This window comes from Rana temporaria, chromosome 5 (genome assembly GCF_905171775.1).
Source record: "Rana temporaria chromosome 5, aRanTem1.1, whole genome shotgun sequence".
Classification (NCBI taxonomy): domain Eukaryota; kingdom Metazoa; phylum Chordata; class Amphibia; order Anura; family Ranidae; genus Rana; species Rana temporaria.
In genome coordinates, this window is record NC_053493.1 from 128,122,685 (window position 1) to 128,150,422 (window position 27,738).

General features: G+C 42.1%; 1 protein-coding gene and 1 long non-coding RNA gene across 2 annotated transcripts in view; one reads left to right on the forward strand and one right to left on the reverse strand.

Annotated features, from left to right (window-relative positions):
* NPHP3 (nephrocystin 3) overlaps positions 1 to 27,738 on the forward strand; it is a 115,700-nt gene that overhangs the window by 58,515 nt on the left and 29,447 nt on the right. The window contains exons 19-25 of the mRNA XM_040353105.1: positions 1,585 to 1,682; positions 6,196 to 6,318; positions 6,491 to 6,680; positions 9,629 to 9,870; positions 9,972 to 10,047; positions 14,203 to 14,330; positions 24,634 to 24,874. Of these exons, the coding sequence (XP_040209039.1) occupies positions 1,585 to 1,682; positions 6,196 to 6,318; positions 6,491 to 6,680; positions 9,629 to 9,870; positions 9,972 to 10,047; positions 14,203 to 14,330; positions 24,634 to 24,874 (1,098 nt within the window). The remainder of the gene's footprint in view (positions 1 to 1,584; positions 1,683 to 6,195; positions 6,319 to 6,490; positions 6,681 to 9,628; positions 9,871 to 9,971; positions 10,048 to 14,202; positions 14,331 to 24,633; positions 24,875 to 27,738) is intronic.
* On the reverse strand, positions 15,609 to 15,981 carry LOC120940331. The gene is made up of 2 exons (XR_005749420.1): positions 15,908 to 15,981; positions 15,609 to 15,808 (listed from the first exon to the last, which is right to left on the reverse strand). It is a non-coding gene; the product is annotated as an uncharacterized LOC120940331 (long non-coding RNA).

The window sequence follows — 27,738 nt, forward strand, 5'->3', positions numbered from 1 at the left end:
TAAGTGCAGTATGAAAAAGGATTTAAAAAAAATTGAAGAAAACAGACAGCCAAATGGCTACTCACAATTGGTATGAGATTATATAAGTTATCTAATAACTTGGGTCCGTTGTCACTTGGTGTCAGAGGATTCCTGGTCCCCAGCGAGGTCTTCAAAAAACAGGGGAGCTGTGGATGAGGCGGTATGGTGCCAGAGCAACCATAAGGAAGTGCAGCGAGCAAGTCGTGCAGGACGCCGTACAGGATGGCATGCGTCTCAGGGTGGACCGCAAACAGGATCGTCGCACCGGAAGTGACGTGGCGTACGTGAAAGGACCAATCAGATTACGCGTTCCACAGCCTCTGCGGTTTCATCAGATTTCAAAAACTAGCATTCTAAATACTGAATTTGAGCTGTCTTCAGGCCGGTCACGTGACTCATGGCCATTTTACCACTACGAGGCGATTGGCCACGTGATCTCCCTGGCTGATGTCAGAGGGAGATCAGGGCTCCTCCCGCAGAAGACATCCATCTGAGCTGTAAAGCAGCTGTGAGTCATGTGACCGGCATGAAGACAACTCAAATTAGGTATTTAGAATGTTAGTTTCTGAAAACGAATTACATAGAGTGCTATGCCAGCCTCTAATAGGGGCTGGCAGTGACAATTGTACTTTTTTTTTTTTTAAGAATAGCAGCGGGGGGAAACAGACAAAGAGAGGGAGATGACAGGCTGGAAGGAGGGGGTGAGGGGGAGAGAGGAGAGCAGAGGGGAAAGCAACGTATGATGCAGGGACGTACTCTGACCACGGTGGTCAGGGCTGAGCAGCCCTGGTTTTCGTGATCAGTATAGAGAATGGATACAGGAAGTGCCGGGTTCAGGGAGTTTTTTATTTTATTTTACAGTTTAGAGGTGGGCAGATTACACGGCACAAGCACTGTGCTCTGTAATCTGCTTTAAGGGACCAGGTTCTGTATCCTGTCTTTTATAGTGGGTTAACAAACCCTTTAACCCTAGTATTCCTCATAAAAATGAACTTGGATGTGGTTTGCATATTTTTTGGGGCCAAAATCATGCTGGAATTGCACCAAACTAGTAATAACAGGAATCTTTTTTGAAAAATCACACGGTGCTGAGATGCATTAATGTGAACAGGCACCATTGAAAACAATGTGATTTCCATTGTCGTGCGATTCTATGCGACTCATATCACATCTTAAATCACAATAGTGTGAATGGAGCCTAAAAGGAAGCTGTATTTGCTTATTGACAAAAGCACTAAGATTGCCAGCACAGAAAAGAACCCTCCTTCAACACCCTTAACAGAGTGTAACTAGCAGCCCTGAGCTGAAGCAGGACACAGATCAGTCTCCATAAAGTCAGATACTGGGCGGGCATTTCTGATCTGACAGAGGGAGGATATGGCTAACTAAAGTGTCAAATAAAGTAATACACACGCATCCAAGGGTAATCGCACACAGGCTAACTAAATAAAATAAAAAAATATGTGCAACCATTATCCAAGATAAGATAAGGCATGTTTGAATATACATTTAAAGGAAATGCATGTGTAATGTAGTGCATCATAAGTTATGATTTGTCTCTAGGCAGGAGAGGCTGTGAGAATGGAATATATGCAAGGAGGTCAAAATATTGTTTCAGAGTACAGAGAGAAACTTGTGCAATACTTCACTGTACAACTAAGGTATTGTATGCCTACCCACTTTACTTTAAAGTAATTTTTTGTGTATGTAGGATATTTTTTTCATTTTAAATCCCTGTATTATGTCTTTATGCCTTTGAATCTGCATTACTGAGGTGTGTTTATAAATGTAGTGAGAATGTGGAGGTGTTTTAAAGGGGGCTTATAGCAGAGTTTCAGTCCTGCGCTATATACACAATACTGTACATTATATACTACTTTCCAAACTGTTAATTGCCTGAACAGTTGCTGGGTTCTATGCAGCCTTTGACTATTCTAATGAAGTTCTTTATTAAGGCAGGCTCAGACAAAGCAATCAAAGCTTATTTTATAGGTACAAGGAAGCCCGGGTCTTGTTTAACCATTGCCCTTTAAGCCCCTCCCACTGTTAAGAGTTTGGTCACACCCACGTGTTGTCGGGGCACGTCACAGGTCACTTACTGCCTCATGTGTCACCTCATTCTGAAGTTCAGAAGGTACAGTGGATATAAAAAGTCTACACACTCCTGTTAAAATGTCAGGTTTCTGTGAGGCCTGGTAAACACGATAGGATTGATCCGCGGATACGGTCCGCCGGACCGTATCCGCGGATAAATCCTCTGGCGGATTTGGATCCGTTGGCATGTACTCACCATCGGATCCAAATCTGCGCGGAATTCAACCGTGGTGATGCTGTCATATAAGGAAATCCACGCATGCGTCGAATCATTACGACGCATGCGAGGGACGGGTTCGGACGGATCGATCCGGTGAGTCTGTACAGACCACCGGATCGATCCGCTGGAGCCGATTCCAGCGGATAGATTTGTTAGCATGCTAACAAATTTTTATCTGCTGGAAATCGGAAATATCCGCGGATAAATATCCGCTGGAACGTACACACCAGGGGATCTATCCGCTGAAACCGATCCGCTGAGATTTTTCAGCGGATGGATCCTCTCGTGTGTACGGGGCCTGATGAAAAAAAAATGAGACAAAAATAAATAATTTCAGTTTTCCATCTTTATTGTGACCTATAAACTGTACAACTCTGTTGAACAACAAACTGAAATCTTTGCATATGGTTGCACCTTTTGATATTATTACAGAACTCAGTCTTTTTGGGTCATGCCGCGTACACACCATCGGATTTTCTGATGAAAAAAGTCTGATGGACTTGATACATCGGAAATTCTGATCGTGTGTGGGCCCCATCGGAGTAAAAAAAATAGAACATGTTTTAAATTCTTCTTCTTTACATGTTTTTAAATTCTACGCGGCATACGCGTCTATCAGCATGGAACATCTTGACTTGGCAGTATTTTCCCAATCTTTACAGAAACACTCCAAATCTGTCAGATTTCGAGGGCATCTCCTGTGCACAGCCCTCTTCAGATTACCTCACAGATTTTCAATGGGATTTAGGTCTGGGCTCTGGCTGGGCCTTTCCAAAACTTGAATCTTCTGGTGAAGCCATTCCTTTGTTGATTTGGATGTATGCTTTAGGTCGTTGTCATGCTGAAAGATGAAGTTCCTCTTCATGTTCAACTTTCTAGCAGAAGCCTGAAGGTTTTGTGCCAATATTGACTGGTATTTGGAACTGTTCATAATTCCCTCTACCTTGACTAAGGCCCATGTTCCAGCTGAAGAAAAACAGCCCCAAAGCAATGATGCTGCCACCAACATGCTTCACTGTGGGTATGGTGTTCTCTTAGTGATGTGCAGTGTTGTTTTTACGCCAAACATATCTTTTGGAATTATGGCAAAAAAGTTTAACCTTGGTTTCATCAGACCATAACACATTTTCCCACATGCTTTTTGGAGACTTCGGATATGTTTTTGCAAAATTTAGCCTTGTTCAGATGTTTTTCTTTGTAAGAAAAGGCTTCCGTCTTGCTACTCTACCCCATAGCCCAGATATATGAAGAATATTCCTGTAGGTCCTTTAATGTTGCTGTAGGCCTCTTGGCAGCCTCCCTGATCAGTTTTCTTCTTGTCTTTTCATAAATTTTGGAGGGATGCTCAGTTCTTGGTAATGTCACTATTGTGTGCCATATTTTCTCCACTTAATGAGGACTGTCTTTACTGTGTTCCATGGTATATCTAATGCCTTGGAAATTATTTTGTACCCTTCTCATGACTGATACCTTTTAACAATGAGATCCCTCTGATGCATGCTCTCTGCGGACCATGGCTTTTGCTGTAGGATGCGACTAGGAAAATGCTAGGAAAGACCTACTAGAACAGCTGAACTTTATTTGGGGTTAATCAGAGGCACTTTAAATGAGCCACATCCCCAGTTATAAGAGGGTGTGTGCACTTATGCAACCACATTATTTTTTTTTATATTTTTTTTACTCCCTCCCCCCAAAAAAAGATTTCAGCTTGTTTTACAACTGAGTTGTGCAGTTTATAGGTCACATTAAAAGTGGAAAAAGTTCTGAAATGATTTATCTTTCTCTCTTTTTTTTACATCACAGAAACCTAACATTTTAATAGGGGTGTGTAGACTTTTTATATCCATTGTATGTGAGCTGCTAATCTCTATAACAGACGTTTTCCAACACAATGATTACAATGGAACTGTACAGCATGTGAACAAAAGCCTAGAGCTCCACCGGCTGGCTGGATAAAACACTTTATAATAATTGTTATCTTTATTTTTTGCATGATTAAAAAATATATACCGGTATATATTTTTTTTATATCCATGACCATACCAAATAAAAAAATATACTATTAGGTGGCAGTGACATGTTAGGTAACAATCAAGCTGCTGGAATATCATAATTATAGTACACTCTACTTCAGATCATTCATTTTTGAATGGGCTATTTAAAGCGGATCTCCACTCTAAAGTGAATTTGCGCTGATCGGCACCCTCCGGTGTCACATTTGACACCTTTCAGGGGGGAGGGGGGTGCAGATACCTGTCTACAGACAGGTATCTGCACCCACTTCCGGCCCTACGATGCGGGCAAAAGACGGGTTTTTTCCTTGCTTCCCGTCTGTCCCCCGTTGTATGCTGGGAACACTCGGCTCCCAGCACACAGCGGGAGCCAATCGGCGGGCGCAGCGTGACTCGTGCATGCGCCGTAGGGAACCGGGCAGTGAAGCCGGAGCGCTTCACTTCCTGGTTCCCTCACCGTGGATGGAGGGGGGAGCAGCAGGGTGACGAGCGATCGCTCGTCATCTGCTGCGATCGGCGCTGGACTCCAGGACAGGTAAGTGTCCTTATATTAAAAGTCAGCAGCTGCAGTATTTGTAGCTGCTGGCTTTTAATTTTTTTTTTTATACTGGCACATCCGCTTTAACACGGTGCAATACAATACAAGTCAGTGCAGGACAACGCGTGTGTTGCAATGGACAGCGTTGTGTTGTGAATGGAGCCCTTAGTTCAAGGTTTAAATTCCACATCCAGATTCCACATTCCAGACATCTATCCTAATAGTTCCTAAATTATCCTAAATTGTTCCTGTGTTTTATCCTGGATTTCCACCAGACAATTCAAAGACATATTGGTAGGTCAATTAGCTCCCTTCCAGATTTGCCCTAGTGTGTATTGGTTCTAAGAGCTATTGCCACCCGCTGTGTATTACGGTGAGGGGGATTCACAACCCGAGCAGACAGAAACTGGAGCAGTTATCCGTAGCAATCAATAAACATCTAGCGTGTAGCTAGAAGCTGATTGGTTGCCATGCACAGCTACACCTGATTCTGTCTGCGCCAGTCTCAGTATATTTCCCTCTGTATGTCTTAGTTATATAATTATTGGAAATAATAATACAAATGAATATTACACTCTCCCCTCCAGCATCAGTTTGTATCTACCAACATTGGCGTAGCATAAGGGGTTGCAGGAGTCACAATCGCAACCCCACCCCTAGCTCCAGGGGACCTCCCTGTCATATTATCATATCCTCCACAAAGTCCTGCTCCGATCTGCCCAAGGGCCCCACAGCCACGCTCCAATACTGTACTTCCACTTAGTTTTCTAACCCCCCTCCGTTCTCATTGGCTGAGGGACAAGCTGTGAGCCATATCCTGAATTGAGGGGAGCACAGGGTGAGAACAGCCCAGGGGCCAGGTCAACTTTTGCATCAGGGCCCACAAGCTTCAAGTTACGCCTCTGTCTACCAATATGACCAATTTAAGTTGTCAGATCTATGTGAGATTTATGTAAATTAAGAGCCGGTTCACACAGGGGCGACTCATCAGGCGACTCAGCCTCCTGACAATTCGCGCTCCGCTCTATTCCATAGAACTGTTTTAATAGGAGCGACGCAAGTCGCTCCGACTTAGAAAAAGGTTCTTGGGTGCGACTCGGGGCGAATTGCATTGACTTCAATACAGAAGTCATTTTGCAAGTCGTCTTGAGATCGCCTTGCCGAGTCGCCCCCAAAGTCGTATCGCCCCTGTGTGAACCGGCTCTAACTGTCTGTGTTTGTTTTTTTAACTGATTGATAAAAATTATTGGTGAATTTAATCAAACTAGCTATCCTGTTGTCACAAATAGTGTACATTTTTGTTATTTCAGCCATGACCGTGTGACATGGAGGAGTGCAGATGAGCTCACTTGGTTGTACCAGCAACAGGGAGAAAAACAGAAGCTACACAGATGTTTAATGAACCTCTTTGTATCCCAGAATCTCTATAAAAGGTCTGTGTTTAAAAGTTACCAGAACTATTCAAGATTTGCTGAAATGTAGCAGGAAAATATGTGTTGATGTTAAAGATCAAATAGTTCCAATAGCCACATGGCATTGACAATATGCTTGGCCATGTTTATTGAATGGAAAGGAATTTTACACACTATCTTCTTTTGTTATTAGGGGACATTTTGCTGAGCTGCTCAGCTATTGGCAGCTTGTGGGTAAGGACAAAACAGCGATGGCTACAGAATACATTGATGCTTTGAAGCGGCATGAGAAATTGTGTGAAGGAGAGGAGAGCGTGACCTGCTTGGCAGACCTCTATGAAACACTTGGAAGGTTTCTCAAAGACCTTGGTCTCCTCAATCAGGTAAGTTGAACTCTTTAATTTGGTTCTAAGGTTATAGTTTTTCTAAAGAGGACCTATAGTGTAATTGAACACTGCTGTTTTATAGCAGGAATGCCTAGTAAGGTTAATTGTGGTTAACAAATGGCCTGAAAATCTTTTTTTTGCATTAAATTCCTGATGAGAATGTGCAGTGCACTTCCTGACATGAGACTACCTAAGCACTCCTGAGCTGTAGCCTCTTGGCTACATATCTGTAATGTGAGAATATTAAAGTTCCAGCACCTCCAGCACTGAATGTGGCAAGGTATGCCGGGGGTCTATTGATTAATGTTGGCTGCCGGGGGATCTATAGTTTCTGGGGGGTCTTATGTTGCTGGAGGAATCTACTGCTGAGGGAGGGGTCTAATGAATCTGGCTGCTGGAGGGTCTATTGATGCTGTCTGTTGGGAGTCCATTGTCGCTGGGGGTTCCTCTGTTGCTGGGATAGATCTATTGTAGCTGGGGTGGATCTATTGTTGCTAGCTACAGGGGATCAATTTGACTGCTTTTCTTATCATTAACAAATTCCATACACATTACTTAGCACCACAAAATGATGCTTGGTTGGTTCTGTATTTTCTAACAGGGGTGGTACTGGTAGTTGGGTTGGTGGTGGAACCAAGGGATGTGCTCAGAGGTTGGTAGAAGGCGGAGCCAAGGGGGTGACTTGGAAGGGAGGAGTTCCTGCATCAGTTTTCTGAGGAAGCCCTGATTAAAGGCATATCCAACCCTCTCTTGACTCTGATGACTGCTGTTCTCTCAAGATGTGAAGTGTCTTCCTGAGCACTGTAGTGACAGTTGGCAATGTCACCACTGTGCTTCCCATTGTTTGCCTGTAGGAGAGGAAGCTGCACCTGAGGACCTGCAGTGCAAGGCTCTCCCACGTACTTCTGTAATTCTGTGACTCCAACATCTATCCTGCTGGCTCTGCTTCTTTTGTTGTATCTGTGACTGCTCTGCCTCTCTTGCTTGCATGTTGATCACCCCCCTCCATTTGTTTTAAGTACATTTACAATCAACAGTCATCGAGGGCGGGTCTGAAATGAGAAAGCAAAGCCCTGCTCTTCCACCACAAAGAGAGGCAGCATGGAAGAGGAACTGTATGTTGGGCTTGGGTCAAAAGATATGACACTATAGTATAGGTTCTCTTTTAACAGAACATGCTAAATTAATTTTTGTTGACCATACCAGCAGGGCTTTTCAATGCACTCATAGGAATAAGATGACTGTTGAATGATCCAGCATAGTGGTCAGATTAAGAAAATATCATATACCTATAGGCAGTCCCCTACATGTGACTACACTTCCAGGTGATTCAATCTCAAGGGTATATCAATGGTGACATTTACCAGGCATTTACTATTATTCCCAGAAAATAAGGCTGATGCCCAGAGCAGAAGTGTAGTGTCATACAGACTTTCATGGCACTTGCCACGGAGTTACATTATCCTGGCACCCAGCTCTATTCTTTCCATCTTTCAGATTCTAGGAATGGTTTTACCGTGTATGCTGCAGTGCGCATGCCCCTCAGGAAGTGTGTACACAAAAAAAATTGTTAAGAGGTAAAGAGGTTTTTAAGGAAACATCAAGTTTCTTCTTGTACAAAGTCTAACCCACTAGCATTGACACCCTACTTTAATTCTACTTTTAAGATTACATTAGCCATACTTAACTGACTAAGATGTAAGCTTTAAGCATGGATACAAATACAGATGTGACTTTCAAAGTCCTAGAGGACAGACACAATCAACCAGTAATAATAAAAGCTCCTGTAGATATAAAGGTTCCTGTAGATACAGTAAATGTTATTTCTGAGATCACCTACTTTGCCTAATTGTACTGAATTTAGCTGGACAACATTTATGATGCAATGATCCATTTGTGTAAAGTTTGTCTAATGCCGCATACACAAAATCGGACATTCCGACAACAAAACCGTGGATAAATTTCAGACGGATGTTGGCTCAAACTTGTCTTGCATACACACGGTCACACAAATGTTGTCAGAAATTCCAAACGTCAAGAACGCGGTGATGTACAACACGTACGATGACACTAGAAAAAGGAAGTTCAATACCAGTCGTGTTAGTAAAAGTTTGGTGAGAGACGATTCGTGCTTTTCAGTCTTCGTGTTTTTCAGTCCGTAACAGCGTGACGAATGTGCTATCTCCATTACCAACGCTAGTTTTACCAGACCGAGCGCTTCCGTCTCGTACTTTGTTCAGAGCACACATGTTTTTTTTGTGCGTTGGAAAAATAGAGAACCAGCTCTCAAACATTTTTTGTCGTAAATTCTGACAGCAAATGTCCGATGGAGCCTACACATGGTCGGATTATCCGACCAAAAGCTCACATCAAACATTTGTTGTCAGAAATTTTAATCGTGTGTACACGGCATTAGGCCAGCCATAGATGGAGCAAATTGCTTTCCTGCAACCACGGGTGACAGTGTTGACAGGGCAATCCCTCCCCTCCAGTCATTGTGTTCTCTTAGCGGGAAGGCGAGGGAAGCCATCCCCACCAGGAGAAGACAGTGATTATTGCCAAGGGCTATAATAGCATGTAAAATCCTGTTCGCCTGGTTCAATTGATCAACTTGGGTACATTCAGCCTGCCCATACATGGTTCAAATTCCAGCCGCTTCCTGCTGAAGGTCTATGGCTGGCTTTAGGCTCCTAGGATCAGGATTTATTATCTCTCTCTAGTGATTGTCATATGTTATCCTGCTTGTGTGTCAATCATAATCATAATTTAGAGCCTATTAACCAATGCTATATGTACCTCTAGTAGTACCCATGCAGATCCACAGGTACTATGGTGGCAGACGGCTAACTGGCATTTTCAGAAGGAGAAAATGATACATCTATCGATTACTAATCCAGATTTTGGTCACAATCATGCATTACTCCAATTATTTGTCTTTTCATTAGGCTGTGATACCTCTTCAGCGCTCACTGGAGATCCGAGAAACTGCTCTAGACCCTGACCACCCCAGTGTAGCTCAGTCTCTACACCAACTTGCAGGTGTCTATGTGCAGTCCAAAAAGTTTGGGAATGCTGAACAGCTGTATAAGCAGGCTCTGGAGATAAGCGAGAATGCCTACGGCAGTGAACACCTGAGAGTTGCCTGGGAACTGGATGCTCTGGCTGTACTTAATCAGAAGCAGAACAAGTAAGAATTACCAGCCACAGGAACACCGTACACATATTTTTTAGGAATAATTTGACTTAATTTCTAATATTTTTTATTTTTTTTATTTCTGTGTTTCAAAGATATGAACAAGCAGAGCAGCTGAGGAAACGGTCATTAAGGATTCGACAGAAAGCAGCAAGAAGAAAAGGCAGTAAGGTATGAACAGGACAAACACTTTGGCTATATTTACATATTCAATGATATTACCTTTACTCCTCTGTGCAGCTATACAGGGGCTTAGCAAGCTGATCTATGAAATTAATCTTGTAGAATCACATGTTTGATAAATATGCCCACTTTCTCTCAGCTAAGGCATCATCAGTGGGTTTAATCTCCCTGGCGGTATGATTATTTCAGAAAAAAGGTGCTGAAAGCGGTACCATTATTTGCAAGGAAATTTGGCGTTTTATACTGTAGGCCTGTAATTCTTAGGAATAACTCACTTAAATCTGACCAAACAAGAGCCTAGTAGGCATCCTGGGTATGACATTTTTTTAAAAACAAAATTATAAATTATAATATAATAAATAATTATAAATAATTATAACAAGTAATAATATAATTATAATAAAAATTATTCAATAATGTAATCAACTCAAAATCACTGAAATGTGCTCAGTTGCAGAATTGTCGCTGTCATTACAGGCATACCCCACTTTTAAGTACACAATGGGACCAGAGCATGTATGTAAAACGAAAAATGTACTTAAAGTGAAACAATTCCTTTTATTTACTTCTAGGGTATAGTGGAGGGTCAGGGGCTGTAGTGGGGGGTGTCAAGAGCTGTAGTTGAGGTCTCAGGGGCTGTAGTGGAGACGTCAGGGGCACACTGGAACATGGCGGGGTATGCTCTCTGAGCTTCAGCTGCTTCTACTGCGGCTGCAAAATGTCTGTACAGTACTTGTAAGGTACTTTACATACACTCGCGGGTATGTCCTTACTCGCGAGTGTATGTAAAGTGAGTGTACTTAAAGCGGGGTATGACTGTACTTAAATTTTTGTATGACGAATTTCCCCACAAATCGCTATCGCACAATTCTGCAAGTGATTATAATTTATTATCGCTGTTTTCTAGCTGCTCTAAAACCATTTTTGACATAAAGGGACACGTTTGGTTGCTATGGACAATCTACAGTTTGCAGGGAGAAAGAAACGTTTTTATTATATAAAATGACATGCATGACACAGGACAGACCACTAGGGACAATGGGGGTGTGTTTTTTTTACATACAGTACTGTAATCTATAAGATTACAGTATACTGTATGTAATGTGTTTGTTTACGTTTTTGAATTTGGCACCGTTCTCCGCTCCTGTGCATCGTAACGTCGCAGGGAACGGAGATCTGCGGCACAGGAGGACACTGTGTGAATCGAGCGAGGTCCCGCTCGCTCACACAGCACGGTGACATCGCTGGATCCAGGGACAAGGTAAGTAACTTTGTCTGCTGCTGCAGCGAGGCAAGCCTGTGTCTGACTCATGGTTATCGCTTTTTGTATGAAAATCTCACCCCGAGTCAGACTCGGGAATACCGTTAGGAGGGTTAATAGTCTTTGGGACCCATGTGTCATCCCCCTGTGTTTGCTCGCAATAGTTACATCACCGGCAAGAGGAAATTTTGCCAAAAGCACTGCCCCAGTCAGGGACTGCAGCAGAAGATGCACACCACTTTATTCTTCATGCTCCTGGCCTTATAAACTGTGGTTGACTTTATAAAGAGGTTCTTATGACAAATTATTTCAAAATGTTTTTTATATATATATATATATATATTTTCTACTACAGCTAGAGCTAGGTTCCATTTTAATAAGTTCTGGAGGTCAACTCTGTTTTTTTTACCCCCCCCCCCCCTCCCCCCCATCCTCAGTAATTTACTCTAATTTGCTTCCTCTCAGTCACTTTCCCCACATCCTCCCCTTGAGGTCCCCCAGTCTGTGTGTTCTTCTATTTATTTGTTATGCCTACCTTTATTGAAGTTTTCAGGCCAGTCATATGATGGTGTAGGGCCCTCTTCATTTTTCACCTGAGTGAGGGCTGTCCTCATTGATGCAGAAAACAAAGATAATGCCATTCGCACCATTGCACAGCGGAAGCATGGTGTTCTGTGCCATTATACAGTGAATGCGGGGTGCTGTGGTGACCCCCCCTTTAGGGAGTGAGCCCATGATGCCCTGAACTTGCAGTACATCCTTAGTCTTCTGGGAAGTTGGGCTTTAAAGTGATTGTAAACACCTTGTAAAACAATCATTCAGTAGAAATGCAAGGCAAAACATTTTTATATAGATATACAAATTCATTATTAATACTTCCCCCCCCCTTTTTTATAAGTGATCACACTCCCTTTGTTCTCAGCTGCATAATAGCTGGGGAGGAGAATCAGCAGCATACTGAGCCTCCCAGTGAATGACTGTGCAGCGGGGGTTTGTTAGGATAAGTCTGATCATTGCAGGAGAGCAGGCTGAGTTCCCAGCATAGCTAGGGAACTGATCACGGTGCGTTCTTATGCTTAGTGTGGTCAGTTTTTAATAGGAAAGCAGAGGGACTGGCAGGAGCACCAGGGATTTCACATAAAGGAAGCAATACAAAGAGAACAGGATACTTTCTCACACAAGTACATGGAACAGCAGGCACATATCAAGAATGTGAAGTGTCGGGGTAACAAATGCTTTAAGCTCCTAATAATTTTTATATAAATGTGCGCACTTCTCTCTAGAATGTGAATTTAAAATGTGTATACTAAATACCAAGCCAAAAAAATGAAAATATAAATTGCAATCGAGAAATATACATTTCACAGCAGCGCACAAAAGAAAGAAAAAATCAAATAAAAATAACATAAACAAGTGAAGCAATTTCTTGCAATAACATGCAGTAACATTTAAGGAGTAGTAAAGGCAGAAGGTTTTTTATCTTAATGAATTCTATGCATTAAAGGGGAAGTCCAGCCAAAGCTCGTTTGGCTGGGCTTCTCCTATGGATCACAGGAGTGCAATTCCAGTTCCTTCAGTCCTGTGACAGAAGTCCACTCTCTGCTGACATCAAACACAGACAAAAGAGCCGCTAAGAGCCCGAGATGGTCGCTCTCCGCCCCTCCACAGCTCAGCACTCCAATGAGCAAGGAAAGAGCAGAGCGGAGAGCTCTCTCCGCTTGTTACACTGCATGGCTGCCGACTGCAGTTAAGACTGGATGTCACAGCTCGAGATCAGGTACATGAGGCTGCAGATGGGCACAGTGAGGCAGGGAGACTCGAGTACAAGCCGAGGGGGGCTTTTTGAGCACAAAACAATGTGCTGAAAAACTTGGCTTATACTCGAACCGTATATACTCGAGTATAAGCCAAGTTTTTCAGCATATTTTTTTGTGCTGAAAATGACCCCTTCGGCTTATACTCAAGTCTCACTGTCCATCTTCAGCCTCATGCGCCTACTCTCCCGGGTTATACTCGAGTATATACAGTATATACGGTATGTGTATTTTTTCCTAAACATGTATGCTTTAAAAATGGCTGTGTAAATATCTTGCAACATAAAAAATTTCAACAACCACCATTTTTTTCTCCATGATTTCTGCTTTCAAAAAATATTATATAATGTTTAGAGATCTAAGTAATTTTCTGACAAAAAAAATGCTGATTTTTACATGTATGCAAGAAGTGTCAGAATTGGTCTGGGGGTCAAGTGGTTAAAGAAAAGTCTATAATGGCTTTAAAGTTCAACTACACCAGCCAGACACAAGTGAAGGTATAATTTGAATTGGACTCTTGACAGTTATTGAAGAAAATTTGTCATGAATGAAGAAGGGCTATTGCCATGCCAGGCCTGTAATGCTGAATATGTCAGTAGTCTGGCTGTCATGCTAACCTTTTGTATAAATACTTATCTTTTTTTTTTTTTTAAAGCTGTTTTAAACCCCAAAACAACATTTTTTATAATCCAAGCACCACATCCAAGGATTGGTACGATGCAAGTTGTACTGAAGTCGATCCATTTATTATCTTCATTACAACCAGCATGTCTGGTTTTTTTGTCTGATCACTGCCGGCTTTAACTGCTGGCAGTGATCATTGTATTCTGCTGGTGGGGAAGCATCCCCGCGCTCCCCACTACAGAGCACAACAGCGCAGGGGGAGGGATTCCTCCATCAACACTGACTGTGTTGATGGGGGAATAGAGTAATTTTCTTTCTTTCAACTCATGGTTGAAAGACAGAAACAAAATTGCAAAATGTATGGCTTCAGCACAATAGTACTCAGTGGAAAGAGCTTATCATTTTCTAGAACATCTTTAACACTTGTTTTTTTTTACTCTTCAGTATGGGTTTGCATTATTAAGGCGTCGTGCGCTTCAGCTGGAGGAACTAACGCTGGGCAAAGACACTGCTGACAATGCTCGAACACTGAACGAACTTGGCGTTTTGTATTACTTACAGAATAACCTTGAGTAAGTATTGATTCTTAACACAAGGAAGTCATTTTGGCCTACTTAAAATTCTGCAAATGGCTCTTTTCTATATGTCACCTTAATGTTGGTGCATTCCAGCAGCCTGATAATTTTTTGATGATCAAGTATAAAATCATTTAGAATAGAGTTGAAAAGATAGCAACAACAAATATAGGAATTGGCTGGGTATGCAGGAAATCATGTATTCTAAGTACTAATATGTTGTACCGTATCTACCACAATTCACTTTTTTTTTTATTGTTCCATTAAAGGAGCAGAATGTTACGGTATTAAAGATTGGACCTACAAGTAACATTCCAGTGCCTTAATAAACATAGATCTTAATGGGCAGCCAACAATACAGCTACTTGAAACTTATAAGTACTTTTTTGGGTGTAGAAACCAAATAACTTTGTCCCTGGTGCCCCTGAACGAAGTAAGTTATTACGAAACGGACGTAGGGCGGAGCGACGTGCTGACGTCACCTCTGTGCTCCATGCGGTTCCCCAGTAGGACGGGTTTCTGTTGTTTGTGCACTGGCCGGCACAGCAGACTCAAAGGCCTAACAAAACTGCAACATTTGTAAGTGCAATATTATTTGTTTTTAATACATTTTTATACGTTTAATGCACTTTATGGAGCGTTTATTATTTCGATTTATCGTGTGCATCTGTGGACGGTCCATTGGTTGAGAGCCACTGTTCAGGGATCGTATTTGCATTTGCTGATTCTTGGAGAGACCTGACCGATTACAGGCATACATTGATCCTCTGTCATGGGGGATCGTGGCAAGCTGGTAAGCAGTCATTTCTGCTGATTGGTGGTTGATTCAACACGATTTTTTTGAAAAAGATGAATACCTCTAAATGAGGTGAGATTTTTCGGGCAACCAAAAAAATATAGTGACAACTAGGTCATAAAAATATATAAATTTTAATACATTAATTTACAGCATAAACATTTCATAATGACAACATTAATTAAAAGAAGGGGGGGGGGGAAGGAAAAAATTATTACTGCTGGAAGATCACCACACACCCCAGGACTAGGCTAAGGGTATAGGTGATCATTAATCCGACGCGTTTCAGATGTCTCAGTAATACATCTTTCTTCATGGAATAGAAAGCAGCAAGAGTTTTTCCTAAAACAAAAGAAAAGTATATAATAACATACAGAGTATATACCTGTAACCAAAGATTTGTTCTTTGACATTTGCAACATGTAGAGAAAAGGGGGGAGAGATGGAAAGCTCAATATGTAAAAGGAAAAAGGAACTCACCCCTTTCCAGACACAGAGCGCCTAGATCATCCCCATGGAGCTTGTGTGTAAGCCGCAATCAGGGCAACCAAACCAGATGGTGTACTTAATGTCCATAACGATCCCCCAATCCAGAGGACTCCATAACCATGGGGGGGTGGAGTGACATAAGTCTCCACAAAGGAGTCAGCAGTCATAGGACAAATAAAAAGTATAATGGCTGGGGAGAGATTTGGGTAAATATGTACAGGGAGGGTATTAGATTCTTCACTAAAAGGTGAGACCAAGAATAAAAACAAACTCCCTAGAATGTACTTACCACTCCCAATGCATCAGCTCAAAGGTGAACAGCCATTCCAGTCAAAGAAAGGAAAGCAAACTTGACCAGAAGACAAAACAACCTCCAGCTCCAACAGGTGAGGGGAGGTTATTTTGTCTTCTGGTCAAGTTTGCTTTCCTTTCTTTGGTAAGTACATTCTAGGGAGTTTGTTTTTATTCTTGGTCTCACCTTTTAGTGAAGAATCTAATACCCTCCCTGTACATATTTACCCAAATCTCTCCCCAGCCATTATACTTTTTATTTGTCCTATGACTGCTGACTCCTTTGTGGAGACTTATGTCACTCCACCCCCCCATGGTTATGGAGTCCTCTGGATTGGGGGATCGTTATGGACATTAAGTACACCATCTGGTTTGGTTGCCCTGATTGCGGCTTACACACAAGCTCCATGGGGATGATCTAGGCGCTCTGTGTCTGGAAAGGGGTGAGTTCCTTTTTCCTTTTACATATTGAGCTTTCCATCTCTCCCCCCTTTTCTCTACATGTTGCAAATGTCAAAGAACAAATCTTTGGTTACAGGTATATACTCTGTATGTTATTATATACTTTTCTTTTGTTTTAGGAAAAACTCTTGCTGCTTTCTATTCCCTGAAGAAAGATGTATTACTGAGACATCTGAAACGCGTCGGATTAATGATCACCTATACCCTTAGCCTAGTCCTGGGGTGTGTGGTGATCTTCCAGCAGTAATAATTTTTTCCTTCCCCCCCCCCCTTCTTTTAATTAATGTTGTCATTATGAAATGTTTATGCTGTAAATTAATGTATTAAAATTTATATATTTTTATGACCTAGTTGTCACTATATTTTTTTGGTTGCCCGAAAAATCTCACCTCATTTAGAGGTATTCATCTTTTTCAATTGATATAGAGATGTTGGCAACCTCATGCCTCCATACATGAGCCAAATCCTTTCACAACACGATTTTTTTTGGATACGATACCTCACAATATATCGACTTTTTTCACAGAGTACTGGTGTTCAGTTTATTAATTTGAGCTCATATGCATTAGTAATTTTATGGACATACATTTTTTGGTTTCACGTATCAACATTTTGAATGTTTTTTGTTTCATATTTATTTTATAATTTTTTTTTAAGCTTATGGATTTTTGTATTGGTCATCAATTAATTCATTTTTGTTGATCTTATTTGTTATTTTGGTTTCATTCCAATTTGAATGATCACAGGGCTAGCGCAATTTATTTTTCTTCTATGTTTTATCTTTCACACTTTTTCCTGCTGGACTCTTGGAACTTTTTAGTGGCCCCTTGCAGTCCTTTGTCTCAGGCATGGTTGCACTAGGATGTTTGCTTTTTAGAGTTGCTGTGCAAAATGTGTTCTATTCCAAACCAAAGCTTCAGATACAGTGCATTAGGAAGGTTTTCACAGCGCTTCACTTTTTCCACATTTTGTTATGTTACAGCCTTATTCCAAAATGGATTAAATTCATTATGTTCCTCAAAATTCTACAAACAATACACCATAATGACAACGTGAAAGAAGGTTGTTTGAAATCTTTTTAAATTTATTTAAACACAAAAATAAATCACATGTACATACGTATTCACAGCCTTTGCACAATACTTTGTTAAAGCACCTTTGGCACCAATTACAAACTCAAGTCTTTTTTGAGTATAATGTTACAAGCTTGGCACACCTATTTTTGGGCAGTTTCTCCCATTCTTCTTTGCAGGACCTCTCAAGCTTCATCAGGTTGGAATAAGGAACGTCAGTGCACAGCCATTTTCAGATCTCTCCAGAGATGTTGAATCAGGTTCAGGTCTGGACTCTTGCTGGGCCATGCAAGGACATTCACAGTGTTGTCCTGTAGACACTATTATCTTGGCTGTATACTTGGGGTCATTGTCCTGTTGGAAAATGAACCTTCATCCCAGTCAGAGGTCCAGAGCTCGCTGGAGCAGGTTTTCATTAAGGATGTCTCTGTACATTGCTGCATTCATCTTTCCCTCGATCCTGACTAGTCTCCCAGTTCCTGCCGCTAAAAGATATCCCCACAGCATGATGCTGCCACCACCATGCTTCACTGTAGCAATGGTATTGTCCAGGTGATGAGCAGTGCCTGGTTTCCTCCAGACATGATGCTTGCCATTCAGTCCAAAAAGTTCAATCTTTGTTTCATCAGACCAGAGAATTTTGCTTCTCATAGTCTGAGAATCCTTCAGGTGCCTTTTGGCAAACTCCAGGTGGGCTTGTTTCAGTCAGAAAATATAGTGATGCTATCTTCCCACTAGAAGAGAAAATGTATAATTTTGTATTCAAATTGGATAAAAGATGTATATTCCAAGTCATAAAATTATCACAGAATCCATAAAAAAGAATGGCTTGATCAAGAAGCCTATCTTTTTTTTAAGAACATGACATGCAATGAATATTTTGGTGATGATTCTGCCCATCTTTGAAACAAAAATCCTAGACTTAAAGGAGTTGTAAAGGAAAAAGAAATTTGGCCTAAAATTAATGTCTGCAAGGTAGACAGACAGAATAGTGTAATGATTCTGTTAAAAAACGAGTAAATACATATTAAATTTCTTCATCTATATCACCTCCGGCGTTCTAGTTTCTGTTCTCTCATTCACTTCCTGGTTTGCGGCGCTCGTTCATTTAAGAACTACATTTCTCAGTATGAATTGCGGCACGCCCAGTAATTCACACCCCCTTGAAGTCTCTAACACGTAGAGAGCGTCCTGCCACGCAGATGTAGTTCCCAGGAGGGGGTGAGCACGTTACTGACCAGCGCAGTAAAGCCTCCCTTCACGGTGGTGAGTAACAATCAGACAAGCAGGAAGTGAACAGAACAGAGAAGAAATAGAGCAACTTCTGAGCAAAAACAAACAATGAGGAAGTGAAAAGAGGAATGTCTGCAGGTGAAGGATTCTTATGAAAAAAAATGTTTTCCTTTACAACCCCTTTAACACAGACTTTTCTTGAGTTTCGAAGTCTACTGGTCTGTCCTTTTACGGCATTTGAATGCTTACAGACCGCATAGATAAAAGGATAGAGGCGCTTGTAAATTGAGAATGGGAGTCCACATTTACTAACCTCAAGCTGCCACTATGTGTGTGGCAGTAATCTTGAATAATTGCTCACATCTGAAAGCAGGTCCGCCAAGGGAGAAAAGATGTTGGAATCTTTTCCCACCCTTATCAAAGCGGAGACATTTATTGCTGATGCCTCAGCAGAGTTAAGCTGGCCGAACTTGGTTTGAAATTCAACTGGTTCAGCAGCGGCCGGCTAAGGCTGCATTCACACCTTGGCGTACCTAATCGCTGCGTTTTGTCCCGCGAAGTGCGGCGACAAATTGCTGCGTTTTGTACCGCGATTTGCGGCGACAAAACGCAGCGATTGTGAATGCAGCTTACCCCCAGGTCCACATCTCTTATGCCGAACGCCGAAAGCCGCCTGAAAAAAAGGTCCGGGACTTGTTTTCAGGCAGCAGGCGTACGGCGTTCGGCGTGGAGATGTGAACCATCTCCATAGAGGGCAATGTAAAATCATCCCTCCAGGGTCTTAGGGGCTGCTGCGGCGTCGCGCTTCAGGCGTATATACGCCTAGGTGTGAACAGAGCCTAAATCTTAAACAAATGTAGGGCTGCAACTAACGATTATTTTCATAATCGATTAGTTGGCCGATTATTGTTTCGATTAATCGATTAATTGGATAATAGCCTTAAAAAAAAAAAAATTTTTTTTTTGGCCCAATTTGTTGTTGGGCAGATTACAAAACACAAATTGCCACAAAAACACATTACATGCTTTTCTGCAGCTTCTCTATTGAAGTATATTGAACCAAAAAAACAAAATAGCCCCGTTTTGCGTTAAAAAGTCCTTGCCCTTTCCAAATACGCAGCAGCTGAAAAAAAATCATGGATGTGAACGTGTCGCAAAGGAAAAAATGTGAATGAACTGTAGTGTGTTTCTGCAAAAGAAACCAGAAAACAGAGGTGTGACCCCAGCCTGAGATGTTTAGTAACATAATGGGGGTTAAAAAAACAAAAATAGGTACAAAAAGAGCAAATAATTGCTACTGTAAGGGGTTCATTTTTATTTACTGTGGGACAGTGAAAGTAATATTTACAGTAGCGATTTGCTTTCTTGCACTATAAAGGGCTAATTTTTGTTTTTTTAACCCCATTATGTTACTGGCCGATTAATCGATTATGAAAATTGTAATTGATTAATTTCATAATCGATTAGTTGTCGCTTAATCGATTAGTTGTTTCGGCCCTAAACAAATGTATGGTCACTGTGGCTGAACATATTCTCACTATAGCCAATACCACTTATAGCGCTGCTCAAGGTGCTCTGGTAGATCCGGTGTCTCATAGAAATATAAGGGTGCAGGCTGTCTTATGCTTAATCCAAAAAGCAGGGAAATGTGATGGGATGAGAGATGCCGCACACCCTTAGCTCAACAGGTGAAAAGAAATGAGAATGGCTTCAGCCTTGAGCTCCTACTGTGCACCAGACTGATACATTTCGCCCCAATGGGCGGGGTGAAATGCATCAGAGACGGGGCTCAGGAGGAGCTCAAGGCTGAGACTGTTCACATTTCTTTTCACCGGTTAAACTAGTGGTGTGTGGAGTCTATCTTTTACCCTCACACTGTGGCTGAACAGAAGTTGATCTACTGGTGGACTTCTGTTCAGCCACTAGCCTGCAGTGCTGATCTGTGTATTCTGATGAGGGGGAAGATTCCCTGCTGTCAGAATATAAAGGCAACATAAGGGAACAGGCGCAAAAACAATTATTTCTAAATGGCAACTCATATGTCAATGGAATATAAAAGGGGCATCTGTGATATAGAGATGTAGATAAAAGGCTGCCTGAAAAAGGAGCAGCTGCCATAACACGCATGTTTAGAAGCGCATTGCACTCCGGTGACATCATTGCCGCATGCCGCTCTGCCATCTGCGCACCAAGCCTCGTTTTGGGATCATCCATCGTACGGTCGTTCCCACCATCATTGGAGACCAGTGAGGATCCCATGCTTTGAAACTGACGACTTAAATCGTCATCCCTCTGGATATCTCTCTACACAGATGTGCCTTTTATACTCCATTAACATGTGAGTTGCCATTTGGATGTTTTTAAATAAATAGTTTTTACTCCTATACTTTACTTTCAGAATATAAAGACAAAGTGGGGAGGATTTACCCATGAATGTATGGCTGGGGGGAACCGATTTTTAATTCAAAATGGTTTCATAGAAAATATATAACTATATCAAAAATAAAAAAATCTTCATAACTCAAAAACCAAAGGCAGACTTCTCAAGAGTCAGGCTAGAAAAAAACATGGCCAGGACAAAAATAAAAAGTTAAAAGGAGGGTGTTTTATTCATCCCGAAGACTTGCTGGTAGTAGTAAGGTTGGACCCTTCCTATCACAATGGCAAAAGCAAAGTTTTACCCAAACATTCACATTTGGAGGTTCGTAGGAGAAGGCTACCTTCTGGAGTTTTAAAATATGCCACCTCCAAGGTTTTGTTCCTAACAACTTCTCCAAAAGATACTATGGGAACTAGTGTACGAGAAAGCCTTGATTCCTATATCTATATAAGGATATTCCAGTGGCAATACTCTGGGAATGAAGAAGATAAGGCACTTGCAGTTCATAGCTCTTCCTTTTGGTCTATTCTGGATATCCAGAATACTTTTCAAAGTGATAACTGAGGCCTTGGCACCCTGGAGACTTCACAGGACTTCTGTAATTAAATACCTAGACAATCTTCTCTTCTTTGCCATCTTGGAGGATCAATTGAAGAAGGATCTGCCAACAGCCCTGACCTATCTTCAGGGTCTAGGTTTGATTATAAATTTGATACAAGACATGTCTGACTCAAAGTAAAAGATTGTGAATTAAACTTTTGGCTATCACAGCTTTTCAAAATAATCTTCTGGTCTCCTTATGCACTGCAATGTTGGTAGTAGGTCTGATTTCGTCTTCTATTTCAGCAGTCCAAAGCGTGAAATCCCATCTGTGGATTTTCCAGTGCTTCTTTCTGAAGGTATGGGACGGAGATATGCCATCCCTAGACAGCCTGATTTATTCTTCTTCCAAGAGTGTAAATATTAATCTAATGGTGGAGCGAGAGATCAAATGTCTTGGAGGGACTTCTGTGGTCCTTTCCTGTGTTCTAGAGACTTACAACAGATTAATGGCGCTGGGTGCACACCAAGAAGGGAAATTAGCAGAGCGCCCCTGGTTCAAACCGAGTCCAGGAGGTCCTCCAACTGGAGAGGGGTGAGAGCAGTTTTGGAAGCTCTGCAAACCTTTCAACAAAATCTTAGGGGTCAACATCTCCAGGTTCTGTCCACCAATGCAACAACTGTGGCATTCCCAAACAAGCAGGTAGCCTACCCTTGTGTTATCTGGCAAACAAGATAGCTGGTCAGAGTTATAACAAAGTTATCTTCTGTCTTCTGTTTGATTTGTCCTCAAGTTCAGAAATTAAGGAGAATTCTGAGTCCAAAAGTATTTCTTACAGTGGTGGGTCCCGCCAAATTGATCTGTTTGCCAATCAGTTTAATGCAAAAGTGGAGAATTTCTCTTCCCTGAGCAGGGAGTTTGCTCTTTGTATAGATGGGTTACCTCAACCTTGGGGGTTTTGTCTTTGCTTTGCATTCTTTTTTTTCAAGATCCTTTTGCTGATTCTTAAAAACAAATTAAAAAAGCGAATACCACTCTGATGCAGTTGTCTCCCTTTTGGCCAAAAGGGCCATAGTTCATCACCCACTTTTACCTAATGGCAGCTCCTCATCTGAGTTCTTTACCCCCAGTTAAAACTCTTAAGATAGCAGTTTTGTGTCTGAACTGTTAGGCCCCGTACACACGACCGAACATGTCTGCAGACATGTTCGGTCGTGTGTACGGCCGACCGGACAGGTTTCCAGCGGACATTTGTCCAGCCGACCGTTTTCCAGCGGACAAATGTTTCTTAGCATGCCAAGGAACATGTCCGCTGGAAGCCTGTCCGTCGGACATGTTCGGTCGTCTGTACAGACTCACCGTACATGTCCGCTCGGCCGCCATCCCTCGCATGCGTCAAAGTAATTCGACGCATGCGTGGAAGCATTGACCTTCCAGGGCCGCGCACGTCGCCGCGTAATCGTCGCGGCGACGGCGCGGCCACGTCACCGCATATCGTGTACGCGCGGATTTCTGTCTGATGGTGTGTACAACCATCAGACAGAAATCTCCGGGCAGACATGTCCGCTGAAAACGGTCCGGCAGACCGATTTCAGCGGACAGTCCGTCCGTGTGTACGAGGCCTTAAAGAACAAAAGTCTGTCAGACAGGGTGGTATGAACCCCTTTTTCTAGCAGGAATAAAGTCATCAGGGCTATTTGTGGCAAAACATAGAAAGAATATTCTGCCTGGTGTTAGTAGATGAGCTTGTAGGTATTCCTTTCACCATAGAATTTCTTCAGGATGATACAGATAAAGGACGTGTTGCAAGTATCCTTAAAGTACAGATTGCATCACTGATGCCGCGTACACACGACCGGTTTGTCTGATGAAAACGGTCTGATGGACCATTTTCATCAGACCAAACCGATCGTGTGTGGGCCCCATCGGGTATTTATCCATCGGTTAAAAAAAATGGAACTTGCTTTAAAATTATCTGATGGATACCTAACCGATAGATAAAAAATGATCGTCTGTGGGTACGTCCATCGGTTAAAAATCCATGCATGCTCAGAATCAAGTCGACGCATGCTTGGAAGCATTGAACTTCATTTTTTTTAGCACGTCGTTGTGTTTTACGTCACTGCGTTCTGACACGATCGTTTTTTTAACTGATGGTGTGTAGGCACGACTGATCATCAGTCAGCTTCATCGGATATCTGATGGAAAAATCCATCAGACAGTTTTCATCAGACTAACCTATCGTGTGTACAGGGCATAAGCGTTTTACCTGAAGAAAAGATTAGCCACACAATCTACATTGGAAAACGTTGACGATCGCGTGACGTGCCTTTCCCTGCTCGTGGAGCTGTCAGCTGGGACGCCAAGCTCTGCTACGGGGGTAGCATTACTACTGAAACGACCCACACACTTATCGTACCGCAAGGTAGCGGTGACACGCTCGCAGCCCCAGTGCCGGGTAGGCACCCCTACAGTAAGAGGCCAATTTGGCTGTTTTGTTTTATATTTTTTCTACTTTGTATTTTTAATACATTTTTATCAGTATTACACTATTGGTACCTCCATTGCTTTTTTTGCATATCCTAACTGGGACTTCCTGGGATGAGGCTATTATCTGCTTCCTGTCCGATGTGTATGCAGGCACAATCCTGCATAGGCTCAATTGACTAGCTTTTTAATTAAAGTAGTCTACCTCTTCTGGTAAGCGCATCCTTTTCTCATCAAGCACAGATATTGGGTGTTTAAGAAGATTGGAATGTTTTTTTGATGTTTTGTAATTTAATTTATCGTAGATTTTGTATTTGTTATTGATGCAAATTTTCTTCCACAGGATCACTATATTTATTTATCACTGAGTGGTCTAGCGCCCTCTACTCATTTTTCCAATACTTTGTTTAGACTGACTACTGGTACACTTGACGACGTGTGATTATATAAACTAGACTTTGATTATAGAAATGTACATCTAGTGTCTTTTTAATGTCATGCAAGGTTCTTTGTCATTGTTTCACATTTGTGTCTCCTGCCTAATATAGAACAGCGGAAATGTTTCTTGAACGTTCACTGGAAATGAGGGAGCGGGTTTTAGGTCCAGATCATCCAGACTGTGCCCAGTCTCTCAATAATCTGGCTGCTTTATATAATGAGAAGAAGCAATATGACAAGGCGGAGGAGTTGTATGAGAGAGCATTAGACATAAGGAAGAGAGCTCTGTCTCCAGACCACCCATCTTTGGCTTATACAGTGAAACATTTAGCTGTGCTTTACAAAAGAAAAGTAAGTAAACCTTGTATCTTTTCAACACGTCTAAAGCCCTGGCATATAGAGAATATAATAAGCTTTGTGATTCAACTGCAGCAAACACAGAGTTGATAAAAAAAATAAAATAAGAGGAATTAGCAGTGATATGTGCAACCCTTAACAACCGCTCAGCTTCATGGTAATGAAAGTCACACCAGTGAAAGCGGATTGCTTCACCCGATACTTGTACAGTCAGGTATCGGGTGGTGGGGGGAGTTACAAGTCTTCTCTGTGTTGTCTTCTCCCCCCCCTGATGTCTTCTCCCCCGTGCCGTCTTGTTCCCCCCCCCCCCCGTGATGTCTTCTCCCCATCCGTGCCGCTCTCCCCCCGTGATGTCTTCTCCCCGTCCGTGCCGCTCTCCCCCCGTGATGTCTTCTCCCCGTCTGTGGCGCTCTCCCCCCCCCGATGTCTTCTCCCCATCCGTGCCGCTCTCCCCCCGTGATGTCTTCTCCCCATCCATGCCGCTCCCCCTCCGTGCAGCTTTCTCCCCCCGGTGATGTCTTCTCTCCGTCCATGCCGCTCCCCCTCCGTGCCGCTCTCCCCCCGTGATGTCTTCTCCCCCTCCGTGCCGCTCTCCCCCCCTCAATATGTCAGGATGGAGAGCGGAGGTGATTACTGACTTCGTCCATTCATATAACTGAAACATCGTAACCTGTGTTTACGATGCTTCAGTTTATGAATGGAGAGGAGCTGCAGAGAAAGGGACTGGGGAATCTGTGTCCCTAGTCCCTATTCCCTTTCTCTGTCTTAAAGGGGAGATGTCAGAGGTCTGTTAAGACCCCTGATATCTCACCAAAGCCCCCCAACAGGGCTAATAAAAAAAAAAAGAAAAAACGAATTTGCAATAAATAATTTAAAAAATAAAATGTTAATAAAAATAAAAAAACACACTGACAATCCACTACCCCCCCCCCCCCCCACCTCTAAAAAATAAATAAATAATCACTGTAAAAAAAAAAAATTGGTAAAAAAAAATAATTGGTAAAAAAAATGTCACATGACATTAAAAAAAAAAAGTATCGGAACTTGTACTCGGTCTCAAAAAATTGGTATCGGGAGAACCCTAATAAATATACACACACAGTGCTGTAAAAAAGTATTTGCCCCCTTCCAGATTTTTTTTTTTTTTTTTGCATATTTCTCACACTTGAATGATTCAAATCATTAAACAAATTTTAATATTACACAAAGATAACCCCAGTAAATCCAAGATGCAGTTTTTTTAATTATTTAATTTATTAAAGTGGAGTTCCACCTAAAAGTAAAACTTCCGCTCATTGTACTCCTTCCCCCCTCCGATGCCACATTTGGCACCTTTCGGGAGGGGGGGACAGGATACCTGTCCCCACTTCCGGGAGCTTCAGCCGCGGATATTTGCATCACCGCTCGGAACGCCCTCCTCCGGCTGCCAGTAGAGCCTCGCGCATGCGCAGTGGGGTTTCCCAGCGTGAAGTCGTGGAACACTGTCGATTGGAAAAGCATTCATCACTAATACACATGTGGTGAAAGGAGGAAGTGGATTAGAAGATTTTACCTGCATAACTGTTTACTATTCTAAGGACTTTTATATCAAGTATTATTGGTTGCACGGCTCTGTTTATGTACTTTCACATTTATCCTATATGGTCATTCGTATTTACACTTTTTCAATTAAGCTAGCGCCTCAACATTTATAATAGAATCAATGATTTTAATGAAGACTGTTGGAGGAAATGCCGGGATGCTGAAATACGATCCACATGTAGAAAGTTAGACTACAGAGATATGAACACTGTATTGCTATCAACATGTATGTTAATATACAAAGACTTTGGAACCAGTTTGGCCAAGATGATGCCCTCTGAATGGAAACCAGGGGCAGTTTATAAGGGGTCATGCACACTGCAGCTCAAAAAAAAAAGCTGCTTTTACAGGCATGTGAGCTTTTATTTCAGCTTTATTGAGCTTCTTTCAGTATACACCCTCCCCTCAGCTCATTTCTTTTTTTTAAGCTTCTTCAAGATATATTTAATGCTTTTTCCCCGCTTTTTTTGCTTGTTTTTGGGTACTTAGGCCCGGATTCAGAGAGATCTGCCTATCTCTCGGCGGGCGTAACGTATCTCATATACGTTACGCCGCCGTAAATTAGGGCGCAAGTTCCGTATTCAGAAAGAATTTGCGCCCTATGTTACGGCGGCGTAACGTATGTGGTCCGGCGTAAGCACGCCTAATTCAAATGTAGATGATGTGGGCGTGTTTTATTAAAATTTAGTGTGACCCCACGTATTTGACGTTTTTTACGAACGGCGCATGCGCCATTCGTGAAAGAATCCCAGTGCGCATGCTCGAAAATTACGCCGCAAATCGTCAATGCTTTAGACGTGAACGTAACTTACGTACAGCCCTATTCGCGAACGACTTGCGTAAAACGCAAATTTTCAAAATTCGACGTGGGAACGACGTCCATACTTAACATAGGATACACCTCATATAGCAGGGGTAACTTTACGCCGGAAAAAGCCTAACTTAAACAACGTAAAAAAATGTGCCAGGCGGATGTATGTTTCTGAATCGGCGTATCTACCTAATTTGCATATTCCTCACGTAAATATACGGAAGTGCCACCTAGCGGCCAGCGTAAATATGCAGCCTAAGATACGACGGTGTAAGACACTTACGCCGGTCGGATCTTAGGGAAATCTATGCGTAACTGATTCTATGAATCAGTCGCATAGATACGACCCCGCAACTCAGAGTTACGACGGCGTATCCGGACATACGCCGTCGTAACTGGTACCTGAATCCGTGCCTTAGGTATCTTTTTCTGCTTAAAATCTCCTCTCAAAAACAAGTTTTCTGCC